Consider the following 16830-nt stretch of genomic DNA (forward strand, 5'->3'; position numbering starts at 1 on the left):
AGCTGGTAGTAGGATACCGTAGAAGATTTGCAGCTTGAATGGCAACAAAATCTGAAGCTACAAATGGTGTTGAATACAAATACCAAGCTTTTCTTCTTATTGTTTTTAGGATTTGAACTTGTAAAATATTTTTAAAGTGTTGTATATTTTTTTCTAACTTAGTTATGTGCTACTTTGTGATGGACTATTACATAAAATCCCAATAAATATAAACTTTAGGAAAGTTCACGGGGTGTGAATACGTTTATGTACACGAGTTAAAAAAAAAGGTAAAATTTAAAATGTTTAAGAAACAACAGGAAAGGCAACATGGATAACTACTAATAATGTGCCAAGATTCAACCTCTAACTTTGTCAACTTCAATGAAAGCTTTAAGAAATACATTTAAATGTTTACAGTGCATTTTTTTGTAGGAACAATAAGATTTTTCAATGCCGACTTATTTTTTTTAGGGTTACAGTAACCAGACTTGTGTACTTCCCACATTTTTGATCACTTGATAAAACCAACATTTTACAACAGAAAGTGTGAATTAACAGCAAGTCCACAGGTTGAAAAAAGAAAAGAAAAAAACACTTCACATAAAAGTAATCAGACAACAAACTTTATTTAATTTTCAATTTATTTAAATGTATACAGTTAAATGGCAAAAACAAAAAAAAAGACAAAATGCCAACTGAAAGGTTTTGTAGCTGTGATCTAAACATAACGCCTACATAAACAGCTCCAATAAGGCACTAAATATGTTGGGACATGATCATGAGGGAAGGAGTCTTTGGCTTATGAATATCATTCAGACTGAAACATTCATCAAGTCATCAGTGTCGGATTCCCTTAAACAGCGAAACAGACTCATCTGCAGATGTGCTTTCCCTTTTCATAATTCATGTTTGCAATTAATTCAATTAGAGAGCATCGTGTAACACTGTTTAAAATATTACGAAGGGGATCCGAAAGTGTATTTTCATACAGTAACGTCATAATCAAGTGGACACTTTTTTTTTTCCTATTGATGTAAAAATAACAGTCAGCATTATTCATCATGATTATTGTGCAAATTAATTTAACCATTTCATGGCATACAGGCAAAAGAATACCATTAAGATTCACTTATACTTCAGTTAATTGAACTGATTTGTACTTTTTGGCCCATCATACAGCAGCTGAAGCATGGATCAGAGAGTTGAAAGAGAATGGACTGAGTTTGTAGCCCGTCCCGCTGTAGAACTTATTCTGAAACTCCACCCTGCGAAAGAGATGATGTAAGGATTTAAAAAAATTAACGAAACACACGGCTCCGATTTCACTGCCAAATCATCACCAGAACGATCTGTGAAAAATAAATTCAGTGAAGCATTTCTCTCTTCCTTCCTCACATCCTTACCAGTGCAGACGGAGCGCGTGCAGGAAAGCCGAGAGCCCCTCCATGACCAGGAGGATGGAGACGGTCAACACGGCGAAGGCGGCGAAAATCACAAAAATCAGAGCCGACCCAACGTAGCCCTCCCACCTCAGCGCCAGACGCATGACCATGACCCACAGCACCTCTGACAGCTCTGTGGAGACAACACCGGTGACTCACAGTCACGGAGCCACGACTGGTTGGAAAAACAGATGAATACCAGACCGGGCAGGTTTGACTCCAAAAGAGGAAGTCGTATGTGTGTGTGTGTGTGTGTGTGTTAGTACTAACGTGCGTGAGCCAAGCTGAGGGCCCAGAGCCGCAGGTAGGAGGCCGTGTTGGAGATGCAGCCCAAGCAGTACTCGATGGTGTGGATGGCCTGATGCATGAACACGTCCGCAGCATCGAACTCCTGCAGGCGACGCGGTTCGGATCGTCAAATTAGAAGCATGAGTGCAGCAAAGAAAATTGAATCTTGCTTCAGAAATTCAATCACAGTTACCTCCTCGTCAGCCGGTCCGCCCTCCACCTCCCCCTGCCGAGTGTTGACAGAGCCGTCTTCGGCCACCAACGGCTGTCTTTCCTCATCCTGATATCACAAAGAGTCCAAATCTAGCAAACGATGCACTTCAGTCTAAAAAAAAAAAAACAGATAAAGCTCGCTGAACCCTTAAGACTTACGATGTGTCGCCGCCGCTTGGATTTGAACGCGACATATTCACACAGGGGTTTCCCCAGCAGGAGGACAGGGACTGAACACAGGGCCAGCACCACCAGGACCTTCTGAACTATAAGCTGCACATGGAGAACAAAAACATGTTCAATAACAGCAACAACACAGCAGCCAATCTGCTCATGTTAGTTTATACAAATACCTTGGAAAAGTAGTAAACACGTTCCCTCTAATAAACCGAGCAACAACTGCAGCACTGTTTGCTGTTACGGATGAGCATATAATTGGATTCATGTGCTTCCATTAAACTTGGAATCTGATATCTGATTAACAGCATCACGTTTACAGAAAAAAATAAAATAAAATAAAAAACCCTCAAGCACACAAGTGAAACAAGCATGAAGTACATTGAAGTACAAGTACGGAAAAAATAAAATTAAATGCTCAAGCGTGGCGAAGACACAGCATTGATGCACAATGCCACATACATCCGTCTGGATGCATCATTCCTACCGGTTCTACAACATAGAACATACAACATAGGCAGCGGGATATGAATCCACAGAATTTGATGGTACAAAAATGTTGAAAAACATTTATAATTTTGCTTCACTTTCAAAATCATGTATCTTTTCATGTTATTCTATCACATAAAGCCTCAATGCGTTGTAGTTTGTGGTTGTAAAGTGATGCAAATAGTTTTTGGAAAGCAGAGCAAATATCAAAACTCCACATGTATATTTAAAAAAAAACAATATGTAATATTGTCACTTTAAAGATCCCAAGCAGAACAGGAAAAAAATAAATCCAGCATCTTCCTGAGTGCTGAAAAAAAAATGAGCGCATGTCTATGCATGGCAATGGCCTCCATTACATATGTGGCTGTTGTGTTGGAGCACACACCTGACCCGTGTACAGCTGGGGGTTCTCCGGGTTGTCTGTGAACAGGAACATGTCGATGAAGTGGATCAGTATGCTGGGAGCGATTCTGGACTCAGCGGGCGTGTAGACGATCCATTTAAAGACCACCATGAAGACGAGGTACCCGAAGAGGCACAGCATGAAGAACAGCTCTGGGAGCAGCACAAAGAAGATGCTGCTGATCTTGCCAAAGTGCCTGAAGAGAAACACCAAGACGAAAGTGAAAATTAACTCCGCAGGAAACAGAAACCGGGCCAGACGGATGGGAGAGGAGGATATGGGCTTTTTTTTTTTTTTTTTTAAGAACAACAGAGAAATAAACCAGATCACTAACCAATAGTTAAAGAACGACAAGCAGACTCCAAACGTCATGTGAATGATGCCGACGATGACGGACATCTTCATCTTGTATGAGTTTAGGAAGGTTAGCTTGTTATTGGCCAGGCCCCAGACCTGACAACAATCACAAAAAAGGCAAAATAAGGTTGGCTTCCATTCGGTATTTCATTAAAAAGAAATGATTAAGGCATCTGTCGGCTGTACCGGGTCGATCCCAAAGGGATACGGGCTGGTGAAAACCCCGGTCACGTTGGGATCCATGGACAAGAACTGGTTCCCCCGCAGCACCGACGAGCTGAAGAAACGCGGTGGGTTAGTGACGAAACAAAGAAAAACGTTGTTGAGAAATTTAAAGACTTGTCCTCACTTCCAGAGGTTCTTGTCAAACATTGGGCTGACGTGCCACCCCGAGTTGAAGGTTTTCATGCCTCGGCTGAAACACTCGTTGTAAATGGCTCCCGTGTAGATGGAGAAGAGGCCCATCAACAGAATCAGATATCGTCCTCCAAACATCATCTTCCAGATCTGGAAACAGAAACACGTTTCGCTTACAGCCAAAACCTTGGAATGCCCCACTCCAAATGTCTTAAACTAATTAAAACCACTTTCGGAAGAGCAATGTTTGATTGGATTTATGTGTCATTTGGCCAATTTCCAATTCATTAGGGTGTAAAGAAAATGATGGATGGATGGATGGAACACAGACGGGATATATAAGCTCTAACTAGAGATTAACTCAGAAAAAAGCGTTTATTTGTAATTGAATTCAATAACTATAGCTTAGCAGTGATTTTTTATTTATTTTTCTAGTTTCCATGAAAAAAAAAATCATTTAATATGACTTTTAGATAAAATCTAAAACTGTTCAAGAACCTATTAAAGCAGAAACAGACCCAGTTAATGTGCATTCATATCTTCTTTTCTAACTATGACTCTACGAAGATCAATTAAAAAAATTTAATTGCTGAAGTAAAAGTTGGATTATGCTCTAAATGCACATGTTTTACCAGAGACGAAGGAGAACGAATCTAAAGAATGAAGTGTACCTCATTGTTGTTGTTTTTGAGTTTGGGGTCTTTCTCCTCAAGGACCATCCAGAGGGCAGCCAAAGACATGAGCAATCCATGACCCACGTCCCCAAACATCACAGCAAACAGGAAGGGGAACGTGATTATGGTGTACACCGCTGCAGAGGCACGGGAAGGGAAGAAAACGGTTGAACAACTCGGTTGCTTTTGATCCATCTCTGCTTTAACAGAGTCATCCGATGGATAAAATGACAGAGACAAACCTGGATTGACCTCCCGGTAACTGGCCACTCCATAAGCGTCAACAATGTTCTGGAAACCGGCTGTGAAGGAGTTGAGGGGGAACAGAGTGGGAGGAGGGGTGGAGCAGGGCAGGCGGTTGTAGAAGGAGTCCACGCCGCTGCCACTCTTCCTCTGAAGATGGAAGAAGAGGCAGAGCATCGGTTATTTTTCTACTAAATCTTACCACCGGCAGCATTGCACGTCTCTGATTTGCTGCCCCGTCCATCTTACCCCTCCTTCTCTGAGGGCGCTCTGCAGCTCCGGCAGCTTGGCGGTGGGACACCAGGCCTCGGCGATCAGGCACTTGTCAGTCACGGAGGGGCTGCAAAGGTTCAGCACCAGCTGGATGGCCTTGCACTTCTGGACCCGGACCTTCCACTGAGGCAGGAGAGCCACGGCTCGCTGCAGCAGCTGCTGCAGAAAGGCTTCGGTCTGAGACAACACCTGAAAAACGCGACGAGGAAGTGAAAGCAGGGAGTTTAGCAACATAATGCCCAGAGAAGATAAAAAAAAGGAACATTACCGCACAGTCTAAACACATTTGGTACTTTCGGGGTTTCCGAAAAGAGGAAATGCTGGTATTGATGCCGCAACAAATAAAAGACACTCACTGATTTGATGTCTTCAATCCGACCATGAAGGTCCTTCAGAATGTCTTCTCTCTCGGCTGTACTCTCTGGGTATGCAAATGTCTGCGTGTGGAAGCTGTTCGACGAAAAAAAAAACAAACAAATCAGCCTGATCAGAAATGAGAGAATACTTTAACTAGAAAGTAAATAAAGAATCTGATAGATGCACAGGTTTCCCCACCAATCGCAAATCTTCTTCACTTTCTGTCCGATCTGATCTCCCCAAAACGAGATCAGGAAAACGGTCCACTGCACCATTTCCCCCTGGAGACCGAGAGGCAGAAACATGTTACATCTACATGAAACTAAAGTAAGAGGTTCTGTCTCTTACTTGCTCTTACCGTGTCTGGGTGCTCAAGTCGTTCATCCATTTCTCTGAAATCCACAATAATGTAACCGCGACACGCCCGCCATAGCAACCGTTCAAACGAGGGCACCTTCCAAGGATGGACCACTCCTGCAACAAAGCTGAGGCAGAGAGGAAGATGGGATTTTTTTTTTTTTAAACATCTAACATCTTTGAGGAAAAACTAAAGAGGAACCAATCAAGGTTTTCTTGGTTGATGTTAGTATCCAAATTTTTTAAGCTTGCTGATTCATTAAAAAAAAAAAGAGAACAACACATAAAACAGAAGAAAATATCCTGTGTGTTCTTTGACAGCTTTCAATGCAACGTTATATGACGAAACTACAAAACTATCCCCGTCATACATCAAATGTTTCTGTAATCCATTTCTGATTTTTATTTAGCTCAAACTCAAACCCAAAGCACATGCTGTTGAATGATTGATTTGTTGCCTGAAAATGGACAGAGTTCTTAGTTTTATTGCATTTATGAAGTAGGGAAAAAAAAAAAAAAGTAAGATTTTTCAGGTGTTGACTTGCAGATCAAAGATCAGATAAAATAAATGGAAAAATTGGCCAAACTTGATGTTTGGCTGATTGATCTGTGCATCGCTCGAAGACGAAGAAGAAGAAGAAGAAGAAGAAGAAGAAGAAAAAGCAGAGATCTACCTAAGGCGGATATCTTGGCGGTGATCAAACAGGCCGTGGCTTTCCAACACAGGTGGTGGTGCCTGTCAACGGAAGGTGGAAATTTTTTTTTTTTTTACTTTTTGCTCCGTCATTTTGAAGAAACTCCAATAGCACTGTCTAGATATCACGTGTATAAAGACCTGCGAGGCTGTGAGCGAGTGCGTTTGGGTCAGGACTCCTTTGTACTGGCAGAGCTGCGTGAGCTGAGCCCGGAGGCTGTCTCTGTTCCTGGACACCTGGAGGCAAACAAACGGGACACGCCCCATCAAACGTTACATCACAACGCCGCTAAAGACGCAACAGAAGCTCGTCAGCACCAACTCGCAGTCGTGTTTTTTTCCTTTTACCTCTTTGAGCTCTCTCGCCAGCCTCTCACTTTCCTCCTCTATGGTGATGAGCTCACGCGGCTGAGGGGCCGAAGGCACCGGGCTCGGAGGGGCCAGGGGGCGCTGCGGTTTCAGGGAGCGATTGATCTCCTGCTCCAGAAAGGCTGAGGGACGATGTCAAAACATAAAATAGATTAAAATATACAACTCCCGAAACAGAAGAGTCACGCTACATCTCTTCAGGATTCATATCCGAGGGCTGAGGCAGCCACTGAGGAAAGTTAATCCTGTGGTAGGTGAACTATTTCTGCCTTAGCATGGCCCCAATATCCAACTGATGGGGGATCAATATCCTGCTGAAGGACCCTGTGATCAGCTTTTTGTAATTCACAACTCGAGCCCAACGTGGCTTTATTTAAAAAGTCAGCATGCTTCAAAGATTTCATGACTTCTTGCACATGCCTGAGCCTTTGGAAGAGAACCAGATCCTGACATTTTGTTACAAAAAAAAGCAAAGCTCAATTTTAATCTGACCAAAGAACACATCTCCAGTTAAAGTCCCAGCAGATTTTTTACTTCCTGTTGACTGTGAGTGGTGGGAAGGTAGACTTAGGTCCTCATCCAACGATCTCACATTCCAGTTGTTTTAAAAGTATCGATTATTACTCTGACTGTTTGCATGTGTATCTATAGGTCAAGTAGCTACTTTCTCAGTAGCTATAGGTCAGTAACTACTGACCTATACACAATAACAGGCAGGTTATCGTGTCTTTTGAAGAATGGTTGAGAGAGGAATTACAATATATATTTCACTACAGAAACTACACTCAACTTTTTAATATGCTTAATTTGCGATTATTTAATAGTAACCAGGGTTTCAAAAATTATTACTTATTTTCTAACATGGCATTTTCCCCCCCCCTCACTCAGTGACTGTCCTCAGGCTATTTTTCAGTGAGATTATGATCCTGTGTAATATATGAATCTATTTTAAGACTTCTGACGCATCTCTACCACAGCGTGCCTGTATGAGTGAATGAGTCGGTACTTACAAAACGTCTTCTCGAGCTCTTCACATCGCCTGACCTCGCTGACGAACTTCCTCTGGAAGGCATTCACGTTTGGATTTAACTAGAAAGATACAGAAAAGAGGAAGATGGCAAGAGGGGTTATTTGTGTTCACCTTATTACAAAAGAAGGAAAGAAAATGTTGACGTGCCTAACAAACCATTCAACTGAGAGTAATTGAAAGGAAGGCAATTCTTTCAACAATGATAATATTAGTAAATTGTTTTGATAGAATGAGGATAAAGTAAAAAAAAAAAAAAAATCAATCAGCAACTTGCGAATAAAAAAAATCCTATATCATGTTGATGCAAAAGTAAAAATGATGACTGTATTTGACTTACATCTCTAAACTCCACCAATCCCAGCTCTCCCAGTTCGCTCACACAGTTATAAGCCGAGCCGGACTGGAGGAAGAGCTGCACCAGGCACACCTCCTCACTTCGAAACAGGGACCCCATAACTGCAAGCACAGAGAAAAAAAAAACAAAAAAAATAATACTTCCACTTTCAAGTCACAACACAAAACCAAATACTGTTGTTTGGGCAAAAAATATGAATGCTTCTTATTAAGCAAAGGACAGAAAGGCATAGATTCGTCAAAAAGAAAGTCCAAAAAGAGGATCTGGCTTCGGCTGGTGCACTAAAAGATCAACTGACAAGGCAGCATTTTATGGGTGGACGCTTACAAACAGGAAGCAGCAGGTCCTGCTGTGGTGATCATCAGGTGGAATTTCCATTTTTGCAAATGTATGTGAATAATACGATATGTGTAATTCCTCTATTGGTTTATTGTCCAAAAATGATTAAAAAAACAACAACAAAAAAACAATCATGTACCTGATGGATATATAAAGTATATTATTCTATCTCAACTGGATTGAGATGTTTGAGGAAAATGTACCAACATATATTTGGTCTCTTTAATTATATATATATATATATATATATATATATATATATATATATATATATATATATATATATATATATATATATATATATGGAGTTTTGAAAGGTCTGGTTTGTCCTGCTCGATTAAGGTGGGTAACAGAAATCATCTGACAGAAATTGATTTAACAAACAACTCTGTGTGATAGCCAATACAATTAAAGGTGCATGACAAGACACAAAAAACTAAATTAATCTTAAAAGAAACTTTTTCTGGGGATAAAGACTTTGTCGATAGTTTTTTTTTTTCCCACATTTTCTTTCACAAATAACAGCTTTGAGTTTCGTTTTCACCATAGCTCAGTTCCAGAGGAACAATGCAATGAAACAAAATCTTCAAATTAATCAACTTACCGCATTATTAACGTACTGAGAAAAATGGGAAGAAAAATCTACAGTACATTGATTTTAAATGGGATAATAACACCAGTTAAGGTGGGAAAAGTAGCTCCCGGTTAGCAGTAAACAAAGCTAAATCAGAGCTGTCTCACCTGTCTTTCGCCTGGATCCCTCTGTGTCTCCTGTGGACACTCTCTGTGGCTGTCCTGGACGGTACCGATGGACAAACCTGGACAAAGTGGAGACGTGTTTCTAGGTTCCGAGGTGAGTTCTGTTCTCTAGGCTCCCATTTCCCGTTCATGAGAGTCACGTTACCCCAGGACTCACGTGATCCAGGAATTTCCTGATCTTCCCTAGTTTCACCATTAGGGGGCGACGTTTTCTGCCGCAGTGATATATTATAACCTGTCCTGTCGTAATGGCGCCAACGCCATACTTCATCCTGTACTTTTATGTTTAACATTATTGAAAAATTCATTTAAGGGAAAAACATTATTTAAATTCATTTCACACTGACACGTTTTTCCACTTACAGGTACTGAATACACACTTAAGATCAGGTAATTTTAGACCAATAACATTTTTAATACAGGGACATGGGCTCTACCTGCTTTAAACATGTTATTTTCAAAAGCTCGATTAATGGAATATATTTTTAAATATATGGGTCGCCTAAGAAGGGAAGATGATACCCCTTTTGGCAGGCCCTTCTAAATCGTTTAATTTGACTTAGTCAATCATTTAATAATTGAGTTTATTCCAGACAATAAAAAAAACACAATTTTAGCAACATAAAAGTAACTCCTCTCATTTAATTAACCAAAAAGACATATTCATCAAATTCCTGGTCACTTTTATTTTTCATGTAATGAGGTTTTTTTTTTAAATCTCATCTATACTTATTTTTAACACCATATAAAATGTGTAGATATTTATCACTGCAAAAACAATTCATATTACACTTTTGGTGGGGTTGGTTCACAATTAATAAGACAGGTTGGTATGAATAACCATGTAGACCCCTCAGGTCATCAGACCTAATCTCTCAGCGATCTCAGGACCAGAACGAAACAACGGGAAGCCATCTTCCTCTTCCTCGCCTCTGGAAATAACTTGAGCCTTATATGTGCAAAACCTTCTAGCAGCTCCTTGCAAAAATGAAGACTGAAAATATTAGTAAAAAAGCAAATATTACTGCTTAAATTCAAAAAGTATTTTTTTCTTTTTAAATATTCATTTAAGTTCTTTGGACGCAATTCTGTTTTTCTTGTAAAGCACTTTTAACAGTGGTGTACATATAAACTTGAAAGGCGTGAACAAAGTTTCTCCCCTTTTATAGATTTCTTGTTTTGTCTTTTCGTGTCACAATTTGTTTCAGATCAGCAAGACAAAAATATCAGAATAATTTCAAAATGTATTTTTAAATGATTTAACGAGAGAGAAAAACTATCCAAACCAACTTGCCCCAATTTAAAAAATACACTTAAAAGTAATAAAGTCACTGATTTATGTACATCAAATTAAAATGTAGACAACATAACTTGAAAAAGATATTTTATTTTATCATCAAAGGCAGAGGTGTATCAGGTTCAACAGTAGGTAATGGCAAATGTACAACTGAAAAAAAAAGTTAAAAATGGAACAAAAACTTAATGACAACTCAAACAAGGGGGAAGGATAAAAACAAATCTTCTACATCTGTCGGTATTTTACTGTAGGATCACTACAGATTTAATTTGATCTTTCCCTATGGATACAGCAATGAAGCTGGTCTACATTAAAAAGCAATGTTTAGTTTACTATACAACAACTATATCCAACAGATATAGTTGTTGGAAGAGCACACTGAACTGTTTCACGAGCAAATTAAAACCTCCCTAACAACAAAAATAAGAAATAATAAAAACCAATAAAACCAATAAAACCAGTTGGCAAACAGGACAGAAATTTCCTGATCGCTACTGTTCTCAAAACCAACAAACAAGTTATGTTATGCTCATACTGCTGTATTTCTATGTGCTTGCTTTCCTGGATATAAAGACAAACACAACATCAGAAGTATAGTTAACATTGACTTTTTTTTTTTTTTTTTTTTAAATGACTGTGCTTGGAAATGTTACTCAGTTACACGTCTCTCGACTGTCCTCCCCTGTTCATCCTGAATTTCTTTTCTTTCTACAAACTGTAAAATCGGAGACTTCTGTCCATTCCTGCAGATGTCAGGAACTTGGCATTTTCTCCGAAGGAAACTCCAGTCACCAAACCAGTATGGTCTGAAAGGTAAACAGAAAAAAATAATAGCCATTTGAATATCTAGATTTACTGTCACAAACAGCTGATGATTGGCACTTCGTCTCCTCACCTGTGAAGTTGAGCACCTCGGACCACTGCTTGCAGATGTAGACACGGATGTCAGACCCGCCTACAGCCAGGTAGGTACCGCTCTGATCAAACACCAGAGACTTCACCTGAAAGAGAAACAAAAACTAATCAGTTTCAAAATAGAAAACTACAACCAGTCGGGTGCTGCAGCGCCGAAATGCGTTTTCACTTGGTTACCGGCAGCTGGCGGAGAGGACGGAGGTTTTCCTAGCATCTTTATGGTAAACACTGAGCTAAAGGCAGAGTGTGTGGAGCTTAAAATAAAAACGTGACATAGTGGAAAACAGCTGGATCGTTTCAGAACTGGAAGCGGTTCACTCAGTCTCTTAACTGATTAAAATGCTTCTGCCAAGGAAACTTTAAAACGCCTCAGTGCCCAATTTAGAGATTTCACTGACAGTCCCATGTTGTACGCCGTGTACTTATGAAGTGTTGAAATATTTCATGTTTTTTACTGAAATAAGTAAACTAAACAAGAAAAAACCTTCACAACGCATCACCTCTAGCAATAAATGCATCAATTAATAAACAATCATGAGAAAAACACAGATAATGTTTAATTACGGCTCCTTTTGTTTTTAATATGTTCTGCTCTCTCGACTTGCTTAGAATCAGGTTTAAACCATCTCTCTTTCTGTGACGGCGTCTTGTAAAAGTACTCGCACCGCTTGAGTTTCTCCTCATTTGGTCACATTACATTGGAAAGGGTTTCCACTGCAGCACTGACTGTGTGTTCAGGGTGCCAAGAGAACCTCTGCTCCAGTTTCAAGCCTTTTACAGCCTCTAACAGGTTCTCAGCTTGTACCAGCCTCCCTTCCTCTGCATCATCCCCACCACCATGTGTGGAATTGATTTATACAGCGTTAGTGACTTGTTGCAAACCAAGAGCCTTGCTAATCTTTTCACAAAGCAGCTGTATTTTAGTGGGACTAAAACATAGTCAGCTCCAACTTATTACAAATATTTGTAATTATGTTAGTTTCAAGGTTATTAGTAAAAACTGGTAACACCCAACTTAAAGACTTCCTTTCTAATTTAGAAAACCCACACAATTTTTCTTCCAAGTCACAATTATGAAGGATGAGTGCTTTTTGCAAGCAACCAAAATATCATACTTTGTGTATAGGAATAATTCTCCAGACAAAGTCTAGAAATACTTCTCTTCAAACACAGCAATTTCTCAACACTGACATGTTTAAGAAAAGAGAAATATTAGCCATTTTTACCTCGTAGTTGTTGTCCAGAGATATAGTCTTAAAGTTCTTCAGTTTCCTCAGATCCCACAGTTTCACAGAGCTGTCCTGGGCACCTGGAAAGAAAAATAAGGGAAATCTTTTTCAAATAAAATGTGGAAAAACTCAAGAGTATTCAAAGATATATAGGTACTTTGTTACAATGCATGGGAGTAAACATTCACTGTGTAACTTGTGTTTTTTTTCCCTAAAACAGATATAGGTAATCTTTACATAAAAATGAGTCACAAAGTACACACTTGGCAAGATTTTAGCAAAATACTTGATAGGGTGGACATGGCATAGTTATGTTACTTTAAATAAGATTTATCAAAAGCAGATACATTTACAGCTAGATTGTTTATTATATTTTGATCTTTACATTTAATCTTTTTAAACTAAATATCAAATGTCATGCAGACAGACAGCCTTCAATTGTCTGCATGACATTGAAGACATGTAGACAGTTGCATAACAGCTATTTAGCTAAATAGCTACTAAGCTATTAGACTAAGATGCTGCATCTAGGGCATTGTGTTGTGTTGAGTATGTTTCCTAATAACTAGAAATGTGCCTGAAACTTTTCAGTTCTAATGTAGAGTCAAAACAAACAAAAAAAGAAGAATAAGATCAATCAAGTGCAAAGTGGAACGAACCTGTGGCCAGATAGTATCCGTTCTCAGAGAATGCGATGGAGGTCACGGGTCCGGAGTGGCCGGGGAAGTTGGCCACGTTGGTGCGCTCCTTCAGATCCCAAATCTTGATCTGGGAGTCGGCCGTACCGGTGCCAAAAATGAGACCATCGGGGTGGAACTGGGCACAGGTGAGAGCTGTGGAACCAAGAGCAGAACAATCAGTGCTCACCTGGAGACTTCACACATAAAACCATCCACAGAGACACTTACCACAGCCAGCACTCTCATCAGTAACTTTGGTGAGGACTCGACCAGTTTGGATGTCAGAAAAGGCCCAGTACTGAAACGTAAAAACACAACCAGGTCAATATAGTGAAGCAGTACAACTTGGAGGTGTGTTCATGCAGCAAAACCCACCTGATCCTCAGAGGAGCTGAGCAGGTAGTCTCCTGTAGCGTGCAGAGACAGCCCAGTGACTCCGGCTTCGTGGGCTCGCACCACCTGAATGCAGTTGCCGCCGGTAACGGACCACACACGGATGGTGGCGTCAGGAGAGGCGGAGAAGACCACAGACTGGAGAGGAAAACAGGTTTGAATGAAATTCACATCAGGCATCTCTAAATATCCAACTATTCTTTTAAATAAAAGTCATAAACTCATAAAGAAGAAAGTCACCTGGGATGGATGGTAAATGACCGAGGTGACCTTTTTGGCATGACCTTTCAGAGTCGCCACAATCTGCTCTTCGTTCTTATCGAACACGACCACGTTCTTATCAGCGCCACCTGGAAACAAAACAACAAGGTTTACGTCAGAGTCTTCGGGGAATTAAAAATGTGTAATAAAATTTCTGGTTAAATAATAAAGCAAGCAAAACGACGACAGATGCTTTCAGCGTACCAGTGAGCACTTTGTTGGTGTCCGAGGGACACACATCCAGGGACAGGATACCAGGAACGCTGGCGCTGTGAAGGCCCTGAAGTAAAACCAGAAGGAGATTGTGGCTATCAAAGACACTAAATAATCCAGAGAGGACACCGAGCTTCATGACCAGACCAAATCCACACTTACAGCATGCGAGGCCACTTGGCGGTACTTGCTGAGGTCTTCAGCTCTGACCAGCTCTTCTGGGACAGTTTTTCCTCTCTAGTGAAATAGAAGGAAACGGAAAGATAAAGTACAGCGCTTACACAACATGGGAGCACTGACTGCACCTCCACTGGAGAAGAAAATGCTACATAAGAAGAAGCAAAAATACCTTCTTTCTCTCTGTGGTGAGAATAGTAGCTTTGTCTTGAAGCTGCGAATGAAAACACGATTAAAACGCATCAGAAAAATTAAAAACCGTAATGAACTCTGAACTGAAGTGAGAAAGATCTTACCTTCTGGATGATCTCTGGGGTCATTCCCACCTGTTCGCTGATCTCCATTGGTTCTCCACCACCACCCTAAAAATAAAAGGAATAATTCAATCTCAGTGTAAAAAAAAATAAAAATCATGAAGATGAGGGGCTATTATTAAGACCCTTTACTAGTAAACTCCAAGCTACTCACAGCAGCAGCTGGCTGGGAGGCCGGCACAGACTGAGGAGCCACCAGTCCAGCTTGTGGTTTAAGCGTAGCAAGAGCTGTAAATTAAAAAAAAGAAAAAGTTTCTAAGAGAACCTTCATAACACAAAACAAGAAGCTTATCACATTTATCAAACGCATATTGTCCCAAAATACAAAGCTGGTTTAAAACAAAAATCCCTGCTGCCATCTATAAGCAGACCTTCTCTTGCAGCAGTGACCTCCTTGTTGAGTCGAGCGATGACTCTGCAGGCTGCGTCATGCTGATACAGGGCGTGCGAGAGTTCCTGACGAGTCGTCTGCAGCTGCTGCCGCAGAGTGAAGCTATGCAGCATCACAGCATCCTACAACACAACACAAGGCAGGAGACTGAGTCCGTTTTTACTTTGGTTCTGAAAATACTAGTTAGTATAAGCTGCTCATTAACAGGAACTGCTAACATGACTTTCAGAAATAACTCAAGTAACATGTACTGTTGACAAAGGTTATGTATTAAATTACTCGTCTTTCCTGTTCCATTTAAAACTTTACAGATGCAAAATAATTACTGGTGATGAAAAGCAGTATCTGAAACATAAGTAAGTATAAGTAGATTTTCTGACTGCAGCACTCACCCACTCATCTTGAAGTGACTTGAGAATGGCAGGGATGCTTGTAGCTGATGGAGCCTTTGGTCTGATTGGATGGGTCACTGAAACAAACGCACAAAAAAAAAAAATCACAGAGTTTTCACTTTACATACTTGATTATAAACAATTTTAGACATTTAATGTCATTCAATCATCATTAGTTATGAAGGATTTGTTTAATTTGGATTTGTAAACAGAAGCTTTTACCTTTGATGTCCACCAGCTGCTCCTCGGACAGCGGCTGTCCGTTCATCGGGTCCGTCCCATTCTCAGCGATGTACTTCTCAATTAGCCTTCGCTCGAACACATGATTGGACACCGGAGAGATGCACGGGTGCTCCGGTACCTCGTTGCAGACTGGGGGAAAAGTGTATTTACTTATTATGACTCAAACTACAGCAATAATAAGGCATAAAACGCGTCTGAGAAAACTCTCCGAGGTAGAAGGCGGTCTGCATGGCGGCTAACGTTAGCCACATTAGCTACTAGCATAAGCTAACATACTGAATCCGTCTCACGAACTGATACAGTTTGACTTACTTGCACAAACCAGAGACATCTTCTCAACACAGCACTGATACTCTCCTCCTAATAGTGAAATATGCTTGCTGCGAACCTGATAGCTTTAATTCGGTAATGTATGCCTAACTTATGTTTTGCTAAAATCGTAAGTGGCACGCTGTCCTTTCATTGCCGCTATAAAAGGAACTGATATCAAGTCTTCTACGCTGTTTTCCTCATACGTCAAAACTCAAACCTCTGCTTCTGCACTGCCCTCTACTGTCAGATAAATGTAATTGTTACGACACTTTAAGGGTGAATCAACATAAACCAGAATATAAACGGAATTTATTTAACTCAGTTAAAGTGTGAAATATTTTACTGTATTAGATTCATAGCATACAGACTGATATATTTTGCATAAATATTTTAGCTAGCCTTGATGATTATAGAAAACCACAAACTCAGTTTCTCAGAAAACTGGGCAATAAAAAGGATTGCTTCACACAGATGTGTAAACAGTATATCATCAGGCTATGTGCAGTGGGAATAAAGTTGGACGTGAAAAATTGGACCAAAAGTAATATGGGTGTCTGCATCTTCATTTTTTTCTTAATTGTAAAAATTAAGCACAAAATTTACTTCAGTCTGGGCTTCAAACTTCGAAAGACTGAGCAACAGTTCAGGGCTTTTTTCATTTGGCCCTCAAATGCTTCTGCTGCTTCTGGACATTATGGTTTAAGGAGTGGTTTAACAGATAAGTCAAAAGTGCTTCCCAGGATTGTGTAGGCCACAAAACTTTGTATTTTCATTAATTGTCGACCATAGTCATCATAATGTGCAGAAATAAACACCAAAAATATATAACTTTCCATCAAAGATTCCTAGTAA

The 16830-nt window shown here is 40.1% G+C and overlaps 2 protein-coding genes across 2 annotated transcripts; both read right to left on the reverse strand.

Annotated features, from left to right (window-relative positions):
* Nucleotides 1-589: 589 nt before the first annotated feature.
* tcirg1b (T cell immune regulator 1, ATPase H+ transporting V0 subunit a3b) lies at nucleotides 590-9312 on the reverse strand. The gene is made up of 21 exons (XM_014991250.2): nucleotides 9144-9312; nucleotides 8046-8164; nucleotides 7689-7767; nucleotides 6658-6800; nucleotides 6451-6546; nucleotides 6290-6351; nucleotides 5617-5743; nucleotides 5457-5539; nucleotides 5258-5351; nucleotides 4878-5090; nucleotides 4628-4778; nucleotides 4383-4522; nucleotides 3704-3861; nucleotides 3541-3631; nucleotides 3332-3450; nucleotides 2980-3193; nucleotides 2085-2198; nucleotides 1906-1992; nucleotides 1695-1815; nucleotides 1386-1557; nucleotides 590-1247 (listed from the first exon to the last, which is right to left on the reverse strand). The coding sequence occupies exons 2-21, from the start codon at nucleotides 8160-8162 to the stop codon at nucleotides 1154-1156; spliced, it is 2475 nt and encodes an 824-aa protein (XP_014846736.2). The 5' UTR covers nucleotides 8163-8164; nucleotides 9144-9312; the 3' UTR covers nucleotides 590-1153.
* A 1216-nt stretch (nucleotides 9313-10528) lies between these two features.
* On the reverse strand, nucleotides 10529-16162 carry prpf19 (pre-mRNA processing factor 19). The gene is made up of 16 exons (XM_014991251.2): nucleotides 15979-16162; nucleotides 15646-15795; nucleotides 15424-15500; nucleotides 15012-15153; nucleotides 14795-14868; nucleotides 14623-14688; nucleotides 14499-14540; nucleotides 14312-14386; nucleotides 14141-14216; nucleotides 13916-14025; nucleotides 13658-13813; nucleotides 13511-13580; nucleotides 13262-13435; nucleotides 12600-12682; nucleotides 11354-11459; nucleotides 10529-11264 (listed from the first exon to the last, which is right to left on the reverse strand). The coding sequence occupies exons 1-16, from the start codon at nucleotides 15995-15997 to the stop codon at nucleotides 11167-11169; spliced, it is 1518 nt and encodes a 505-aa protein (XP_014846737.1). The 5' UTR covers nucleotides 15998-16162; the 3' UTR covers nucleotides 10529-11166.
* Between the last annotated feature and the right edge of the window lie 668 nt (nucleotides 16163-16830).

The sequence above is a fragment of the Poecilia mexicana genome, unplaced genomic scaffold, assembly GCF_051168715.1.
Source record: "Poecilia mexicana isolate PSO_F unplaced genomic scaffold, ASM5116871v1 scaffold_10, whole genome shotgun sequence".
Classification (NCBI taxonomy): domain Eukaryota; kingdom Metazoa; phylum Chordata; class Actinopteri; order Cyprinodontiformes; family Poeciliidae; genus Poecilia; species Poecilia mexicana.